Source organism: Rhodnius prolixus, unplaced genomic scaffold (genome assembly GCF_049639745.1).
Source record: "Rhodnius prolixus isolate KJV_2025 unplaced genomic scaffold, Rpr scaffold_1, whole genome shotgun sequence".
Lineage (NCBI taxonomy): Eukaryota > Metazoa > Arthropoda > Insecta > Hemiptera > Reduviidae > Rhodnius > Rhodnius prolixus.
The window spans coordinates 1,431,018-1,449,965 of record NW_027411581.1 but is presented as its reverse complement, the minus strand read 5'-3'; the positions used below and the strand labels follow the sequence as shown (position 1 = coordinate 1,449,965).

Below are 18,948 nucleotides of genomic sequence, written 5' to 3'. Positions count from 1 at the left end.
CTGAAAAATCCCGTTTTGTGTCATTGCCCCAAAACACCCTTTTTGTTAGCAAATTTAGCAGGTACATAGTTCCTAATTTTTCCTTCGTTTTTCACTATGATTATAAAGATAAATGTCTACTCCAGTTGAGTTAATAAATACTATCACGCAATCCCACATAGTAAATTACATCTAATCCACAGGAACAGTTGCGAGTTCTTCCTGTTGGGTCAGTCTGTAATCATGGGCCAGAGCGGGATGCCCAACGTCCGTGTAACATACACGTAGCAGGCACGCCAGACTTGAAACCTAAATTTATCATTAATTCCTGTTACCTTCCTGGTGTTACCCATCCATCTTCACAAATTTTTGAACTTAGAACTTTCTATCAGATACACTTAGGAAATTTAAAACGATAGATTAATCGTGAATAGCATCTTCTCCACCCCAAATGATTATCACTTTGTGATCACCCCTTGACTAATATTACTTAGTGACCATCACTTGACTATCACTTAGTGACTACCATTTGTCTATCACTTAGTGACTGCCATTTGACTATCACTTAGTGACTGCCATTTGACTATCACTTAGTGACTGCCATTTGACTATCACTTAGTGACTGCCATTTGACTATCACTTAGTGACTACCATTTGTCTATCACTTAGTGACTGCCACTTGACTATCACTTAGTGACTACCATTTGTCTATCACTTAGTGACTGCCACTTGACTATCACTTAGTGACCATCACTTGACTATCACTTAGTGACTGCCACTTGACTATCACTTAGTGACTGCCACTTGACTATCACTTAGTGACTGCTGCTAGACTATCACTTAGTGACTGCTGCTAGACTATCACTATTATTATTTATTTATTTATTGTAACTTGCTTATAATGTACAATTGTAGCAAGGGGTTGACCCGTGCCTTTACACGGTTAAAATACAAAAGATAAAATACATGAAAAAAGAAAAAGAAAGAGAACAAAAAAAAAATAAATTCACTTTTGCAAATAAATTAAATAATAAAAAGCTATTAAATTAACGAAAACAAATTTCTAAATTTTATTGAGTTAATTATAAAAAAGTACATATATTTTACTTTGTTTACCGAGTCGAAACATAAGTGATTCTCCAACACAATTTTAGGCTGAATACTGGAAGAAAAGTTAATGTTATGCGTATGTAGATACTTGGATCTTAAGACATCTAACATCGGGCAGATAATTAGGAAATGAATTAGATCATCTCTGTTGTTCCCTCATAACGGGCAGGGGGAATCAGTATTAAATTTATAGACCCTACCGAGGATATAGAGTTGAGGCTTCTTCTCAGACGTTAATCTTAATTGACAACTCTGATCATATCAATGTGACATTTAAAGTGAACGTAATGTTCACCTAAACCAAAACTGCTAATATTCCTAAGGAAATTGTTAAATCTGGCGACTATCACTATTAGTGACTGCCACTTGACTATCACTTAGTGACTGCCCCTTCGATATCACTTAGTGACCACCACTTGACTATCAGTGACTGCCACTAGACTATCATTTAGTGACCACCACTAGACTATCACTTAGTGACTGCCACTAGACTATCACTATTAGTGACTGCCACTTGACTATCACTTAATAACATCATATTTACTTAATAAACAAAGTTTAAAATTTCAAATAAAATTAAAGAAAAGGATAAAAGAACTACCTTGTGGTCCATGGACGTGGCGAGCTTTCAAAACTGGAACTGCGCAGATCGTATTTGGCCTTGTGATGTAAGAGCGCCGGATGTGCCTTCTTGTTGGCCAGTCGTCGCTGGTTGATCATGGTGGAAGCGGTAGGTCGAAGACGAGGTCCCAGTGCTGCGCATGTTGTACCACGAACTAATCGTACGCTTTCCGATTTCTGCATCGCCCTTTTCCCCACGTACTTCACACACACACCAATACACCAATTACACGCTCTTTGTATGTTTGTTTCCTTGAAAGTTTATTTCATATATTAAGCGCCAGATTGCTCTGATAAACAAATATATTGTGTTGTGTTATTTCATTTCTCTCTCTGTTTTAATTAAATGGTCCAGATGTTAAACATTAATCACTGACATTGTGATCCCAAAGAAACAGTGTTTCAATTTAGTTGATTTTATACGTCATAGAATACATGTTTTTCTGTTTCTGGCCGGTTGCAGATTTTCATCCATCACCAGAGATTGATCATCAATTTGGTAGAGAATTTGACTTCCACTGAATTCTGCCTAATATTACACACGCTGACTTTTGCATGTACTTCATACGTTCTTCTTATGTCTCTGATAGTCCAGTGTTGCCTGACAGACAAATTTGGAAGTCAAATTCTCTTCTGATAAATCGACCTTTGTTGATTGATGAAAAACCGAATCCATCACTACCGACCAAACCACATTTTTCCATATTTCAATTATTTGAACTGTAAGTGTTTTGAAATTGATATTTCCCGGAAGTACAGGTTCAAACCCAAAATGAATCCTACGATTTTCATGTGAATACATTTCCCCGCCACCACAATTTTCTAGAATCTTGCCAATCAATAATGCAGTATAACTCAATCAATTTTATTTTACAACTTCAAAAATGTTGTGTTCTCTAATTTACAAAACGTTTCGAAACGGATTTATACTTTCTCACCAATGGCCTTTAATCATAACAGATTCACTCATGCAGTTGTAGCTCTGTGCTTGAACGTTTGGGCAAGTAAATGGAAAACCTAATTTTTTGAAGACGTACAGCTAATAAAACCAGGATTCTAAATACGATAAGCAGAGGTTACACTTAACTAAATTATTATCTAGAAAAATTAATTTTTGAATTCAGCTCAAGAATTACAATCTACAATTTTAAGATCTACTCCAAGTTCAAGAATTTAGACTAAAAAATTTTATATATATATTTTTTTTGCCTATCTTGTTAGGCAGGCTTTACATCCAACTACCAAATTTAGTGTCGTGGACGGAGGTGACTAGCAAACATACTTTTCTTGTAAATTTCTCATATTAACCATTAAAGGTGTAGACTGTGAATATAGCCTAGTACCGCAATACACCTTAGCTTTGCGGGTCTAACCTCTAACCGCTCGGCTATCGTGGCGACTAGCAGGCATAATTTACTGTAAATTTCTCATATTAACCATTAAAGGTATAGACTGGGACTCTAGCCTAGTACCGCAATACAACTTAGCATTGCGGGTCTAGCCTCTAACCGCTGGGCTGTCGTGGCGCCTTAATTTTATGCTACATCACTAATTATAAAACATTCGACCGTCAGATCAGATCAGAAGGACAGCTGATCCCCTCTGGGGATCCAAAGCTAACCTTACACCCAAAACCATTTGTCGCTATTCTAGTAAGGAGACTCAAATTGACCATGTGGAGTTTCCGGCGGAAATATTTACCCAAAAAAAAAGTACTTTCTTAAGTTGGCCTACCTGTGAAGTGGATAGCCATTAAAACAGCCATGTACAAATTGGAATGGTAAAAAGCTATTCAAATATCGAAGAAACCAATTCACGTTTAGTAAACATTCCCATTTATAGGAAATTTGTGAGGTAAAGCCGTCGGAATGTTTGCAATCACATTTTATTTACTTTAACTTCTTTAATGCTCAACCCAAATAGATGGTATTTGCTGCTGCTGGGGCAGGTTTAAAGAATTCAACAGCTATTATGTTCAGTTAACCATGAAAATGCATAAACAAGCGTCCATTAATAGCAAGCGGATGTAGCAAGAACAAAGAAAAATATTTAAACTTCTAATTGACCGGAATTCAGCGAGAGAGAGAAAGAGAGAGTGGGGTGAGAGGAGGCGGTAAAGTTGCCGCCCCCAGACTAAATGGAGGAAATAGAAGAAGAGTTGGAACTTTTATACGAACCCAATTAGGTCGCTCTTATTTATTTTATCTTTTCCCAATTCAAAAGAAAATTACATAGAATTTTCCGTGATTATATGGATGAAACAGCAAATTTTATTATACTTCAATAATAAATGGTAACAATTAATGGAAAACAAAAAATGACTGACTGAAAAATTATTGACGTATCCCTCGATTTGTGCAATTCTAAGCCAAGTAATAGACGCACTTCCGGATCATTCTCGAAGGAGGAAGTATTGCAATTATTCACCATAAATAAACGTAAGGTTCCTTGACTGTGAGAAAGTAGTTCTTACAAATTCTGCGCGTTTTGTATGTGTGTTCAGCACAACTGAAAAGCGGAAAATCGCTAAGAGTTCGAATTTGATACTTTGTTTACTACGATAGGACGCGACAAATAACACTTTCGTAAGAAAAATAAGTCCATCGAAAGTACCATTTTATCGATTATTATTTTTTTTTTTAATTTTTGTGAAGTTTTATCTAAAATAGTTTTAACGATTTACATTAAACTTACCACTCTTGTAAATCTACAACTTTTATTGACTACCACTTAGTGACCACCTCTTGACTATCACTTAGTGACTGCCACTAGACTATCACTTAGTGACTGCCACTAGACTATCACTATTAGTGACTGCCACTAGACTATCACTATTAGTGACTGCCACTAGACTATCACTTAGTGACCACCACAAGACTACCACTTAGTGACTGCCACTAGACTATTTGAAAATGCCGTTTTTGCTCATTTTCAGCAACAAAATTACAGTTATATAGGAGAATTCGACCTCTATTTTAAAGAAAATTTGGGAATTTTATCTTTTATAGAAAAAAAGGAAAAAATTGTCAAAGTTGGGTGTTTTTCAGCGTTACGCTTTTTCTTGCCGACTTTTTGACGATTAACCCTTATACAACTGTCCAACCAGACAGTTTTAATCGCTTAGTGACTGCCACTTGATTATCCCAGACAATTTTTTCTAGGAAAATGCAATTCTGGTAAGGAGGAAATGGAGGTGTCCATATCACAATGGATATGAGAATCGGTCGATATGCTAACTGGTTTTGCATGCACAAGGATTTATTTGGGTACTACCAAGAACTTCTTGGAACTGGGCACATTCTAGAAGTCAGGATTAATCAAATAATAAAGGAAATTTTACAAATTTGCGAGTGTTTTTTCTTATCGCTGGTGTCAAGAACTAACAGTGCATGAAAATAAAGTTTCTAGTAACATTTACCACGTAATACAGATCCTAGTACAGCTTTCTGTGAATAGCCCAGGGTGGTAAAAGAGCACATAGCTGGGTCGCCTCCATTGAAATGACTGCAGGGTGTGGAGGCGGACTTGGAATCCCTTGCTCAGCAGCAGCAGCAGCAGCAGCAGTGGTGGTGGTTGGGAGAATGTACACTAGAGATAGAGGTAAATGGTGATGCTGCGGGGGGCCGGCTGAGATCCTGTATCCTTCACTGATCGTTACAGTGTCCTGTAAGTGGGTTTGTGTGTGTGCGGTGCGGGTTGTCCAGCGATAAGAGAGGAGAGTCCTGTGTGATCAGCCCCTCAACAAGTGAGGGACGAACAAAATCTCAGAATATAAGATTTAATCAGGAACGTATTCGCTACAAAACTAGCTTCATATAATGAATTCTTTTCAAAGGACGATGGAACCCATTTTTTTTTCTCCATTCTCAGCGGAAAACTTTATACAGGAAGAAATTATTGCCGCTCACTTTTTATCCTTTAACAGGATGTAACTTTTGCTAGATCAGCGGTTCTGCAACTGAAAGAAATAAGTTTTGATCTTCTAATGCACCGCTTTCTTTGTAGCCTTCATCCCAGACATCCCAGATTTAGAAACTAACAATGATATCAGAGCGGAAACACTCTTACCACTTTCTCTTACTGTTTGCATTAGTAAGCAGTGACGTGTTATATCCTGTGCAAGAGCTTCCGGTAAATATTTACAAAAAAAAACTAGAAATTTCTTTTTACAACTATTATTCCAGAAAAAGCAGCTTTTTTGCGAACAAGTCTAAACATTAACGATCAGAATCTGAAGGCTGTGTGGTGCCTCAGCCACCAGCAACAAGCGCAATTATGCTACCGACTACAAAAAATTAGGTGACGCGTGGACGGAGGCGACTAGCTAACATACTTTGCTGTAAATTTCTCATATTAACAATTAAAGGTATAGACCGGGGAATGTAGCCTAGTACCGCAATACATCTTAGCTTTGCGGGTCTAGCCTCTAACCGCTCGGCTATCGTGGCGACTAGCAAACATACTTTTCAATAAATTCCTCATATTAACCATTAAAGGTATAGACTAGGAATATAGCCTAGTACCGCATTACATCTTAGCTTTGCGGGTCTAGCCTCTAACCGCTCGGCTATCGTGGCGACTAGCAAACATACTTTTCAATAAATTACTCATATTAACCATTAAAGGTATAGACTGGGAATATAGCCTAGTACCGCAATACATCTTAGCTTTGCGGGTCTAGCCTCTAACCGCTCGGCTATCGTGGCGACTAGCAAACATACTTTTCAATAAATTCCTCATATTAACCATTAAAGGTATAGACTAGGAATATAGCCTAGTACCGCATTACATCTTAGCTTTGCGGGTCTAGCCTCTAACCGCTCGGCTATCGTGGCGACTAGCAAACATACTTTTCAATAAATTACTCATATTAACCATTAAAGGTATAGACTGGGAATATAGCCTAGTACCGCAATACATCTTAGCTTTGCGGGTCTAGCCTCTAACCGCTCGGCTTCCGTGGCGCCTGTAAGCTATTAATATTTAGAATTGAAATATCGAGGATTCGGTCAATAAGAAAAACTCGAAAATTTTGACCGAATCTTCCCTAATACAATCCAAGATACAGATACTAAGTTTATTTACAATTATTTTGGGAAACGTTACTGCTTAGACAAATGTTTAGTTGAATTTGAAAAGTGGGACATCTGTGGTGAAATAATTGAAAGGTCAAGAGGAGTGGAACTTTTAATTTTGCAAGCTCAAAACTCATTAGACAGCTTTATATCAAATTTTTTGGCGGGTAACTACCCCGCGCGCGCTCACTTCTTAGCTTTAAAAAGAAAATATCCGGCGACACTACAAGAAACTTTATACCGAATTTTCCTTAATTATTTCTACCTGTGACGACCGGAACGAACGTCTGGATCAGCTTCTTAGCGTATTTCACTGTAAAAAGCTGGACTTAAATTGAAAGATCACAGAGACGCTTAAATAAAGTTGACATGGCATTTTCTCCATTCATTAATTGTGCCTTCAAAGTTTTCTTCTTAATTAAAGAAGATTATTATTTTTATTTTTTGCTTAATTTTTGACTGTCCACGTTTACTAATGATGGCCGACAAAAGGTTAATTCTCTATTTTCCCTTACCGCCATAAACGTAATTTAATTTACATAAAACTTAGAATTTTTATAAAAAGTTGGTTGGCTTCAATATTGTACTTACTTAGATATTAAAAATATATCGCCGCCACGACAGCCAAGCGGTTAGAGCCTAGACCCGCAAAGCTAAGATGTATTGCGGTACTAGGCTATATTCCCAGTCTATACCTTTAATGATTAATATGAGAAATTTATAGTAAAGTATGTTTGCTAGGCGCCACTGTATCCGCGCGGTTAGAGGCTAGACCCGCAAAGCTAAGATGTATTGCGGCACTAGGCTATATTCGCAGTCTACACCTTTAATGGTTAATGTGGGAAATTTATAGTAAAGTATGTTAGCTAGTCGCCACGACAGCCAAGCGGTTAGAGCCTAGACCCGCAAAGCTAAGATGTATTGCGGTACTAGGCTATATTCTTAGTCTATACCTTTAATGATTAATATGAGAAATGTATAGTAAAGTATGTTTGCTAGTCGCCACGGTAGCCGAGCGGTTAGAGGCTAGACCCGCAAAGCTAAGATGTATTGCGGTACTAGGCTATATTCCCAGACTATACCTTTAATGGTTAATATGAGAAATTTACAGTAAAGTATGCTTGCTAGTCGCCACGATAGTCGACCGGTTAGAGGCTAGACCCGCAAAGCTAAGATGTATTGCGGCACTAGGCTATATTCTTAGTCTACACCTTTAATGGTTAATGTGGGAAATTTATAGTAAAGTATGTTTGCTAGTCGCCTCCGTCCACGACACCCTAATTTGGTAGTTGGACGTAAAGCCTTGCCTGAAAAAATAGGCAATTACTTTACTTTACTTGACTTTACAAATTTATTTCTTGTCCTCAGTTCAATGAAAATATTAAAGATAACGGATAAAAATTTATTGGTTATTTGGATCTGTAGAATAATGCCTATTTCTGAACCTGGCAATCAGCGATGGAGAAAACATATTGATTCTTTACACTGGAGGAGTTCCGCAAAGGAGTGCCAGCTCAGAGATATGCAAGTGCTCAGAAGCGGCCTCCTGGTATACCAAACAATTGTGGTGGAAAATTGCATCACCAATATTCTGCATAAACTATACACATATATATAGGATTTCCGGGGTGACGTCATTTAATATTTATATAACGGATCGAAGTCGTGGTTTTTTTCCCCGCTATTGACAATATCAAGTCGATTTATTTTCCAATATAACATATGATTGGAAAATAATGAAGCATGTTCAGTTTTGTTCATTTTGGAAGGGAAAATAATCTAGATCGCACACTATGACGATCATCACTCTTAGGTGCAGGTGGCACAACGTGGTAACTGGCTATCATAGGGACACACACTGATTGATTGATTTTTCCATAAAATGCTACTTCCGGTGAAGGAAATACAATGTCCGAACTTCCGGGAATTTCTATTTTCTTTGCAAAACTTGTACATTCTATGAAAATTCAATAAAATGAGCACTTCCGGTGGATAACCACTCTCTTAGAAAAGACACGCAATGCTGATTAAATAACATCACAGGAAATAGGCAGTTCAATATTGAAATGATTGGGCAGGAAGTAGAAAAGAAATGTTCCCACGAGTTTCAATTTATATGATGCTGAATGATAAATATCTATATTGCAAACGGCAATCTTCTTTAAAGCGAAATGCAACATTCAATATGCTCTCCCGTAATCATTGCAAGAGTTTAGTGAAAAGAAGAAGAAGATGAAGAAGAAGAATAGCAGTCAAATGCACTTTTTGAATAATGCACGATGCAATATTACTTCCTGAAGCCTACGTAGCAATTCGTTAGTGGCGGTGTTGGCGGGTGGGGAGGGGGGAATATTATGTCACGACTGCTGATCTATTTTTCCCTCGTTACATTAAAGAGCGGAAACAGCTGACTGGTTGCCGAGCATGCATGACTAATAGAAATCCTTTTAACATTTAGTATAGAGCTGACTGCAACATTGTTGGTCTTTTGAGGACCTATGTTCTAGAATATATTCCTTCCAATTAGTAAAGTAAAGTAATTGCCTATTTTTTCAGGTCGGCTTTACATCCAACTACAAGGCGTCGTGGACGGAGGCAACTAGCAATCATACTCTACTATACATTTCTCATATTAACCATTAAAGGAATAGACTGGGAATATAGCCTAGTACCGCAATACATTTTAGCTTTGCGGGTCTAGTCTCTAACCGCTCGGCTACCGTGGCGACTAGTAAACATACTTTACTGCAAAATTTCTCGTATTAACCATTAAAGGTATAGACTGGGAATATAGCCTAGTACCGCAATACATCTTAGCTTTGCGGGTCTAGCCTCTAACCACTCAGCTACCTTGGCGACTAGCAAACATACTTTACTATAAATTTCTCATATTAACCATTAAAGGTATAGACTGGGAATATAGCCTTGTACCGCAATACATCTTAGCTTTGCGGGTCTAGCCTCTAACCGCTCGACTATCATGGCGACTAGCAAACATACTTTACTATAAATTTCTCATATTAACCATTAAAGGTATAGACTGGGAATATAGCCTAGTACCGCAATACATCTTAGCTTTGCGGGTCTAGCCTCTAACCACTCAGCTACCTTGGCGACTAGCAAACATACTTTACTATAAATTTCTCATATTAACCATTAAAGGTATAGACTGGGAATATAGCCTAGTACCGCAATACATCTTAGCTTTGCGGGTCTAGCCTCTAACCACTCAGCTACCTTGGCGACTAGCAAACATACTTTACTATAAATTTCTCATATTAACCATTAAAGGTATAGACTGGGAATATAGCCTAGTACCGCAATACATCTTAGCTTTGCGGGTCTAGCCTCTAACCGCTCGGCGCCTTTCTGATTATTTCCTTATTTGAATTATTGAATTCAATTTCCTTCCGATTATTGATTGCCTTCAATAATTTTTGTGTCCAAAAAAAAAGATCAAGCTAGTTGGTAACAAATCGATTTGCTATTTTTATTAAACTACACTTCAGGTAAGTGGCTAGTGACTAATGCAATCGATAAGGTACTTCGAACTAGAAGACTTTGTTTTACATTAAAAACTAAACTCGGGGTTGGGCGAACAGTAGTTGATAATGGCAGTGCCGACCAATGGTAACACCGAAATCACAACTTGTGGGACCCTCCCCTTTCTGAAACACTTCTCAGAACTCCACTAAAGAGAATTTTTCCAAGAAAAAAAGTGTTCAGATAAAGTTACAGATCTTTGCAAGAGTAATGGATGCAAGAAGTTCGCAGAAATCTCTAAAAAGTGGAAAATCTAATTAGCTAATTAGAGCTGTGGTAGTTTTCATTTAACTGGAAAAATTCAGTGATACAACTAACCACCTCTCACAGGATCGTGCATTACACTCAAATGGCACGTTGGAATCAAAGTGAATCAAATTTTCTGAATTTCAACGCACGGATACACCAACTTGTAAGAACCAAAATTTGTAAGATTTGTTCCTTCCCAGCGAACTTCAAAACGGTTATTAACGCTATAAAGTGTTCCCAATAAATCGGCCGGAACAGCTTTTACAGGAAATCACTTAAGATTTTCGGGAAAATAAAATAAAAACTTTAGTCATCAAAGTAATACTTCCGGTGGATTAATTTTTTAAAAATTTAAATTCTACATGAAATTCCTAATCTCCTAAACTATGCAGGTGAGACGGTACATTGTACTGAAATGGCACATATAGAAAGGAAGGACTTCCGCCTCTAAACCCTTCCCACATACATTTTAAATTTTTATTTATTCAACCGAGTTTACCGATCAACTGCAATCCAGCAATCAGACTAAAACCCCAACACTGACCACTAGTGATGGGCTATTTGAACGGACTCGTTCCAGTGGAACGAGTCCGATGGTGGAACGAGTTGATTCAAATCCCTATTTTAAAAAAAAGTGATTCCGCCCCGCCCCAAAAAAATTAAAATGAAAATGAGACAGCAGAGGTTTTGGAACGATTAAACATAAGAACAAATGTCACGTAATTTATTAAAATATATCATTAACAGTTAGCTTTTCCAGTTAATAACAAAACTATATTTCTTTTACACACATTAAGTACTATCCCTAATTTCCAATTGCTCTGATAAATATAAAATTAACAACGTAACACAAATATTAACCCAAAAATAGGCTAGTCAATTATAAATTAAAGCAATTTTGTCATTATCTAGCTTGACCACTGGAAGACTGGAGTTAACTTCCTTCAAGAGGATTCAATATAGAGAAACGGAAATGGGTAGGAAAGTATTCCATAAAAATTCTAACCCTTCAAACAAAATTATAATTACTCACAATATTTATCTAATAAGAATTGAATATCAAGCTTTTAAAATATTATCTTATTGTTTTACAAAAAGAAAAAGCTGTGTGCTTAATCTTTAACTAAGCGCTGGACACTCTTACTCTTATCTTCATTGGCGTAAGTTTAAACGTGTACATGTCCGCATGACGGTCAAAGTAAAACTGAGCCAAAATGTAGTATTACCTAATTGGTTTACTTACTGTAGTATCCCTCCCACTCTATCACCTATTTCACAAACATTCATCAATTGGAAATATTTTGTAGTTAAATATTCGTTTCATTTGAATACAAAAAACATAATAACGCTTTCTTAAGATGATTTTAATTTTTAAATTTTGTTTTTGTCCATTACTCTTATAAAATACGAAGAATTTCAAATAAAATATAATACACAAACACAAAATGATCTAGTATGCAGGTGGAGTCAGTCGTGGTTGCCATGGTAATGGAACCGTTAAACGACTCCGGCCCAACTCTAGCATTTTCATTGGTTAAATCCACTGGAGTTGGTGGAGTCGAATCCGGAGTGATTTAAATCCTTTTGAAACCGGACTCGTTCCACTTTTTCGTTCACTGATTCTAGCCAATAGAAATTGCTGGAGCTGGAACCGGAGTCGTTTAACGGTTCCGTTACCATGGTAACGACGACTGACTCCACCTGCATACTAAATCATTCTGTGTTTGTATATTATATTTTATTTGAAATTCTTCGTATTTTATAAGAGTAATAAACAAAAATAAATTTTAAAAATTAAAATCATCTTAAGAATCTGCTTAGAATAAATAGAATAATATTTTGCTAAAAAATATTTCCAATCGCCGAATGTTTGTGAAATAGGTAGTAAGAGTGGGAGGGAGTCTGTAGTAAGTACGCTCTTTAGGTAATATAATTTTTTTGTCTCTAGATATGTAGCTATAGCAATAAGGGCCATTTCAATTTCATCTTTCGTGCTGATAACAATATTTCATGTGTCTGTCTTCTGATGATAAGCAGATAAGGGTGTTTTCCAGTGGTAAATCTTAATTAAGTTGAAGAGCGTGTGCTTTGTTGATTTCTAAAATATTTTCAAAGACTAATATTTTCCTAAATTAAATAATTATTTCATTTTTATCTTTTGTTTTTCTTTATTGAATATTTGAAAATATTTTAAAAGCAAAATATTTAATAAATTAGTTTAATTTTTTTACTTTTTTATTTATTTATTTATTTTTGCCCATCAACAACGGGGTTATTATCGCCTTTTTTACTATTGTTTCTTATTTTTTAAATTTAATATTTTATTAATTTTTAGTAAATTAATTTCAGACAAATGCCAAAACGCAGTGAAATTTGGAATCACTTTAATTCTATTGATTCTGTCAAAGCTAAATGCCGGTATTGCCACGAAATCGTTAGCTTTACAAGTGGCTCTACTAGTAATTTGTTCAGACATATGAAGAGAAAACATCCTATATCATTCAATAAAAGAAAGAATACAGAGCAAAGCACTGAAGAGATCCCTGTTAAGAAATCTCATTTAACTTCTATAGACACTCAAAATTTAAGCTCGCTTCCCTCTACTAGTTTAGCTTCCATCCATTCAGAAGTTGCAGATGTCGCTCCTCTCTCTTCATCTGGCTCCGGTAATTCAAAAATCCTTGACTGACTTTGTAGAAGTAATCAAACCTTTGCACCCCAGTAAGTCCAAGGAAATTGATGAACAATTGCTCAAAATGATAGTAAAAGAATATCATCCTTTTAGTATTGTTGAAGATCAAGAGTTCAGAAAATTAATTAAATTGCTTTGCCCCAGTTATAATGTACCTTCACGAAAGTATATATCCAACAGTTTACTCCCAATGATTTATAAGCGGGAAGAATCAAAATTAAAAAGTAAATTCAACGAAGTAAATGCCGTTTGTTTAACAACTGATTGTTGGACATCGGTGAATAATGAAAGCTTTATTGCTATAACTGCCCACTACATAGACCAAAACACAAATTTACAAACACATTTATTGAAGTGTACTAGTTACTCTGAACGACATACAGCGAATAACTTGGCCTCACACCTGCAATCCACGGTCCAAGAATGGGAACTCACCAATAAAGTAACTGCCGTTGTTACTGATAATGGTGCAAATATTGTTTCGGCAGTAAAGCAGTGCAATTGGAGGCATATTTCTTGTTTTGCCCATTCAATGAATTTAGTTGTCCATTCGGGAATCGCAGAAATTCGCGTAACGACCGACAAAATTAAAGCTTTAGTAGAATATTTTAAAAGAAGTTCTCATTCTCTGACCAAGCTACATAATACACAAACACAGATGGGTTTCCCAAAATTAAAATTAAAACAAGACGTCCCCACTCCTTGGAACTCCACATTTATAATGTTTGATCGCGTTTTAAAAACCAAACAGCCATTGATCGCGACCATAGCTTTATTAAATCTACAGGGTGAACATAATATAACAACAATCGATTGGGAAATATTAGAGAGCGCGGTTCAATTATTGCAGATATTTAATGAAATTACGGACGAAGTAAGTTCGGAAAATTATATAACAATTTCTAAAATTATTATATTCTCGCGCTTTATGACCGATCACGTTTCAAAATTTTTGCACACAAATTACAGACCCGAAATACAATCAATGGCTCGAGTAATTTGCGCTAATATTTCAAATCGGTTTTCCAATTTAGAATCGGTAGAAATTATAGGTCAATCGATGATTTTAGATCCGCGATTTAAAAACGAAGGTTTTTCGAGCGACATTAAATTCCGGAAAATGTACCATTCTCTTGCCACTAAATTATCATTTATTCAAATTCCGAAAGCTTCGTTATCTACCGATGTTCCATCATCCACAACTTCTACTTCTAGTCTTTGGCGGGAATTCGATGCAAAAATTAAAACGTTAAACGCGAAACAGACCCCAGTATCTGCCAGTATAATTGAATTAGACAAATATTTGGCAGAACCTTTTTTAAATAGAGAAGCCAATCCGTTAGATTGGTGGAGAGAGAGGAAAGACTTATATCCCAGATTGTATGACGTTGTTTTGAAAAGATTATGCATTCCAGCCACTTCAGTTCCTTGCGAAAGGATTTTCTCTAAAGCTGGACAAATATTAGTTGACAGACGCAATAGATTAAAGTCGAGCAATGTTTCTATGATATTATTTCTGAATAAAAATTTACATTAATTAATTTCTTAAGTTCTAAGTAGCTTTAAACTTTAATCCTTCTCTAGTCTGTGATAATGCTGTGATAAAAATTATTCATTTTGTTTTGTATTGGGATATATATATATATAGACGGCTTAGTTTTATTCATTATTAAATATTTAGTAATATAATTTCATTTCGTTAATCTTTCTTAGTTTATGTTCATTGTTATATTTTAATTTGTTTGCATGTACATATTTTAAGGTCCAACTAACATCATTGATACCTTTAACAACCTTATTTCCTTCCCATTTCATTTCCCCTCCTGGCAGGGTAACTTCAACCTCCCAGTGGTCCTGCTGGATATTAACAAAACTGCTTTGTTTTAAATCTTGTTCTTGTGTAAAGCTAATTTTATTTGATGTTGTCAATAACAATTAGATATTATATATCTTTTAAAACTGTTGCAAATTACATGTAGTTTTGTTATTAACTGATGAAGTTAAGTACTAATAAAATATTTAATAAATTGCATGATATTTGCACGAAAGCATAGGATAGGTACGGCAACTGGAATCGATGAACGAGTTTTTGGAATCGATTCCGACCCTGGAGTTGATTCAAATCCAATGATTCCACAGGCGGACTCGTATAGCCCATCACTACTGACCACTACAGTGACAAACACACCGAATATCCTGTAAGCGTTAGGGTTCATGCTGGTCATGACCTCTATTGATTATATTTCAAACTAAACTTTACGAACAACCTGCCTGAACAATCCTCCAACTTTTATATCCGGTACGATAGAGATAAAGAACATTTCATCCAAATAACACACACACACACAAATTGAAGTTAAAACGGAAATATCTTTATCTATTTCTACTTTTTAAAGGAAATTATTTGACAAAGGCTTCATCAATATTTATTAAACTTGAAATGCTGACTGTTTAACAAATAATAAGAATTTGTAATACCTTTTAGTGAACGTAAGGTATTAATAAAGTAATGCCTATTTTTTCAGGCAGGCTTTACCTCCAATTACCAAATTAGGTGTCATGGTCGGAGGCGAATAGCAAAGATACATCTTAGCATTGCGGGTCTAGCCTCTAACCGCTCGGCTACCGTGGCGCCTAGCAAACATACTTTACTATTAATTTCTCATATTAACTATTAAAGATATAGACTGGGAGTATAGCCTAGTACCGCAATACATCTTAGCTTTGCGGGTCTAGCCTCTAGCCGCTCGGCTATCGTGGCGACTAGCAAACATACTTTACTATTAATTTCTCATATTAACTATTAAAGATATAGACTGGGAATATAGCCTAGTACCGCAATACATCTTAGCTTTGCGGGTCTAGCCTCTAGCCGCTCGGCAACCAAATATACGATAATATTTAGAATTGAAATATCGAGGATTCGGTCAATACGAAAAACCTGAAAAATTTGACCGAATATTCCCTATTTCGATCCTAAATACAGACAGTAAGTTTATTTACAAATATTTTTCGCACACGATGGGAGCGTCTTTGTTTTTAGGGCGTCACGAGTGCTGGATTCGAACCTGGGGCATCCATTACGCTCACAATACAGCGAATCCCTTCCATATTGTATGTTTTAATGAGTATCCAATAGGGAAGGGATATTAGCTCTGTTTTTAGGGCGAAGTATCATTGATTTGAAGATCAAAGGGCTAAAAATGCACAAGCCATGAGTCCAGCGCTGCTCCACTCAGGGCTCTCGGAGGTAGCAATTTGTTAGCCAGATGTAACCTACTTTACTAAATAATTTCTAATCCAGATTTTTCTCTCTAGAAAATGCTTTCCCACTATTTCCTTTAAATTCCACGATGTTTCTGCGTCTTCCACATTTATTTCTCCAGAAAATCGATTTCAAGGAGGATGAGAGTACTAAAAGCGCCAGACTTTAATTTGGAATTCCTCTGGAATACAAGAGAATCAATAACCATTATAGTTTAATTTATGAATTCCCTGAATAGTTGTAGCAAAATTTTTGTAATACAGGATATCCAAGAGCAGTTTGTATTGGAAAGTGCCTCCGGCGCTAGAAGATGTATCAATCACGCTTAGGCAGTGTCTAAGTTCGTAAACTTCCAGCTCTATTTCCTATTAGGCCCAAGGAAATACCAACTCAATTCTTAATATAGCTAAATTTATACTAAATATACTTCATTCCCTAAATACATTAAACTGTTGCAGACTGGAGCTAATTTATAGCCTTTAACTAAAGCTGCAGGATGTCGTGCGGAAAGAGGAATTTTAAGGTTATACCGGAAATATCCGGCTGAAAACTCCCTGAGTTTTTACCAATTGAACCGCTTGTAACTGAAATCCAACGTAACTGAAATCCACTGTAACTGTGATTCACCGTAACTGTGATCCACCGTAACTGAGATCCACCGTAACTGAAAACCACCGTAACTGAAATCCACTGTAAGTGAAATCCACCGTAACTGAAATCCAACGTAAGTGAAATCCACAGTAACTGAAATCCACCGTAACTGAAATCCACTTGTAAGTGGAAAATACAAAATCACTGTATATCCAATTTGAAATTCAGCTTAAATGCTATCAGGGGATGTTGCCACAATAATGGCTGATGCAATCGATTTTTTTTTATTTTATCAACATTGTCTCCAAAATGGCTTCTTCGATTTTCTAAGTGTCGATGTAGATCTATAATAATTTTCCGAAAAATTCGACTAAGAGCAGTTTTGGGAAAGAAAGTGCCAATTTTGTTAAGATATACAGTCCTTTGTTTTGTCTACTGTAAAGAGAAATTAAATATGATGCAGTAAATCGAGTTTAAAAACATTCAGCCCTAAATGACGGAAATTTCCTCTTAATGTATCTCTATTTACTCAAAACACTGTAATGCTAAACAGTCGATTTTTTTTTAGATAATTACAACCTCCATTCTGATGAACATGAATCAACAAATACTTCCCAAACCTGCCAGCTGATTAATAAAATATTTAAAGCAGGTAATAATAAGGTTATCTAGCTGAAAAAAACTTGCTAGTGAGTCCTCTAGTGACTAATTAGCGTACTAGCAGTGAAAAAACCTGCAATATCAATGCCTCCCTCCAGCATAACCTGCCACCGGGGAGGTAATTAGTTAACAAATATATGGTAATGATGCGCCAGTTTTATTTAGCGTAAATTAAAGCTAATTCAGCAAATTTATCTTTTTTTTATTTTCTCTTTATCTGGTACAGTGATCGTAATCGACCGGAAATAACTGTTCTGAGATACGCTGAATTGTTTCAACAAATTGACCTTTCTCATTGGTTCTGCTCGTATGGGCATTTATCCATCGTGACCCAAAAATCGCCGACATGTTATGGTGGGTAATGAAATCGGATATTTAGTTTAGGCGCCATCTGAGGATGCCACGTAGGCAACCGGAAATGTCTCTTCGGATTTTCTCAAAAAAATGGCTCGCGCAATTCCAAAAAGTTCAGTCTTAATCAGTGGCTTTGTTATGTTACCGAAGTGTGTATTGATGGAGTCAGGGCCGGACAGGAAGTGACGTAGAATAAGCTCACGAAACAAAACAGAAAAAATTAACGTGTGGCTGCGTCATGGACACGGCCGTGTTTTGTATGTGAATACGTTTACATAACGGGTTATATAAAATATTTTTATTTATGTATTTAGGATGAAATCAAGGAAACAAATCGACGATCGAACACAATCTATGCCTATACAGTCCGTTGTCCATGTAGAAGCGATTTCATCATCCACTTGCATAATTTCAACCGCCCCAGCTGCACAGATGTACTGACACCGTCGTTGATCCGCTCGGCCGCATTCATTCTTTTACGTTCCCGGCACAGCATGACTCGGTCATATGGTGTTTTACTATTACCATTCGATTGTTCTTGAGAAGCCCTTTCCAACCGTATGCGATCTCTGCATTTGGTTTTGGCTTTTCGACGCGTATAGGCCGACATTACATATTTTTGATAAGATTTTTTTATTCTAACACCTTTTTATATTCACTGTCACTATTTTACACTAATGTTTTATATACTATCGATAGATTGTGACGACAGCTGACGATTAAAACTTAAACGAACATCGTAGCTTCTCCGAGTCAAAAGTTATACTAATTGCAAATCTCGATACGCAGCAAAATGATCTCAAAATGGC

General features: G+C 36.3%; 1 protein-coding gene across 7 annotated transcripts in view; it reads right to left on the bottom strand.

Moving 5' to 3' along the window:
- Positions 1-18,948, bottom strand: part of LOC141452258 (GTPase-activating Rap/Ran-GAP domain-like protein 3) — a 387,611-nt gene that overhangs the window by 273,685 nt on the left and 94,978 nt on the right. Inside the window, exon 2 of one of the 7 annotated variants that reach the window (XM_074124261.1) lies at positions 1,691-1,911. The exons of 3 other annotated variants lie outside the window; for them this stretch is intronic. In XM_074124261.1, coding sequence (XP_073980362.1) covers positions 1,691-1,893 — 203 coding nt within the window. In that variant the 5' untranslated portion in view covers positions 1,894-1,911. Of the gene's footprint in view, positions 1-1,690; positions 2,757-18,948 lie in introns of those variants that run through there. 3 more of the 7 variants (XM_074124251.1, XM_074124256.1, XM_074124254.1) reach the window with 3 other exon arrangements.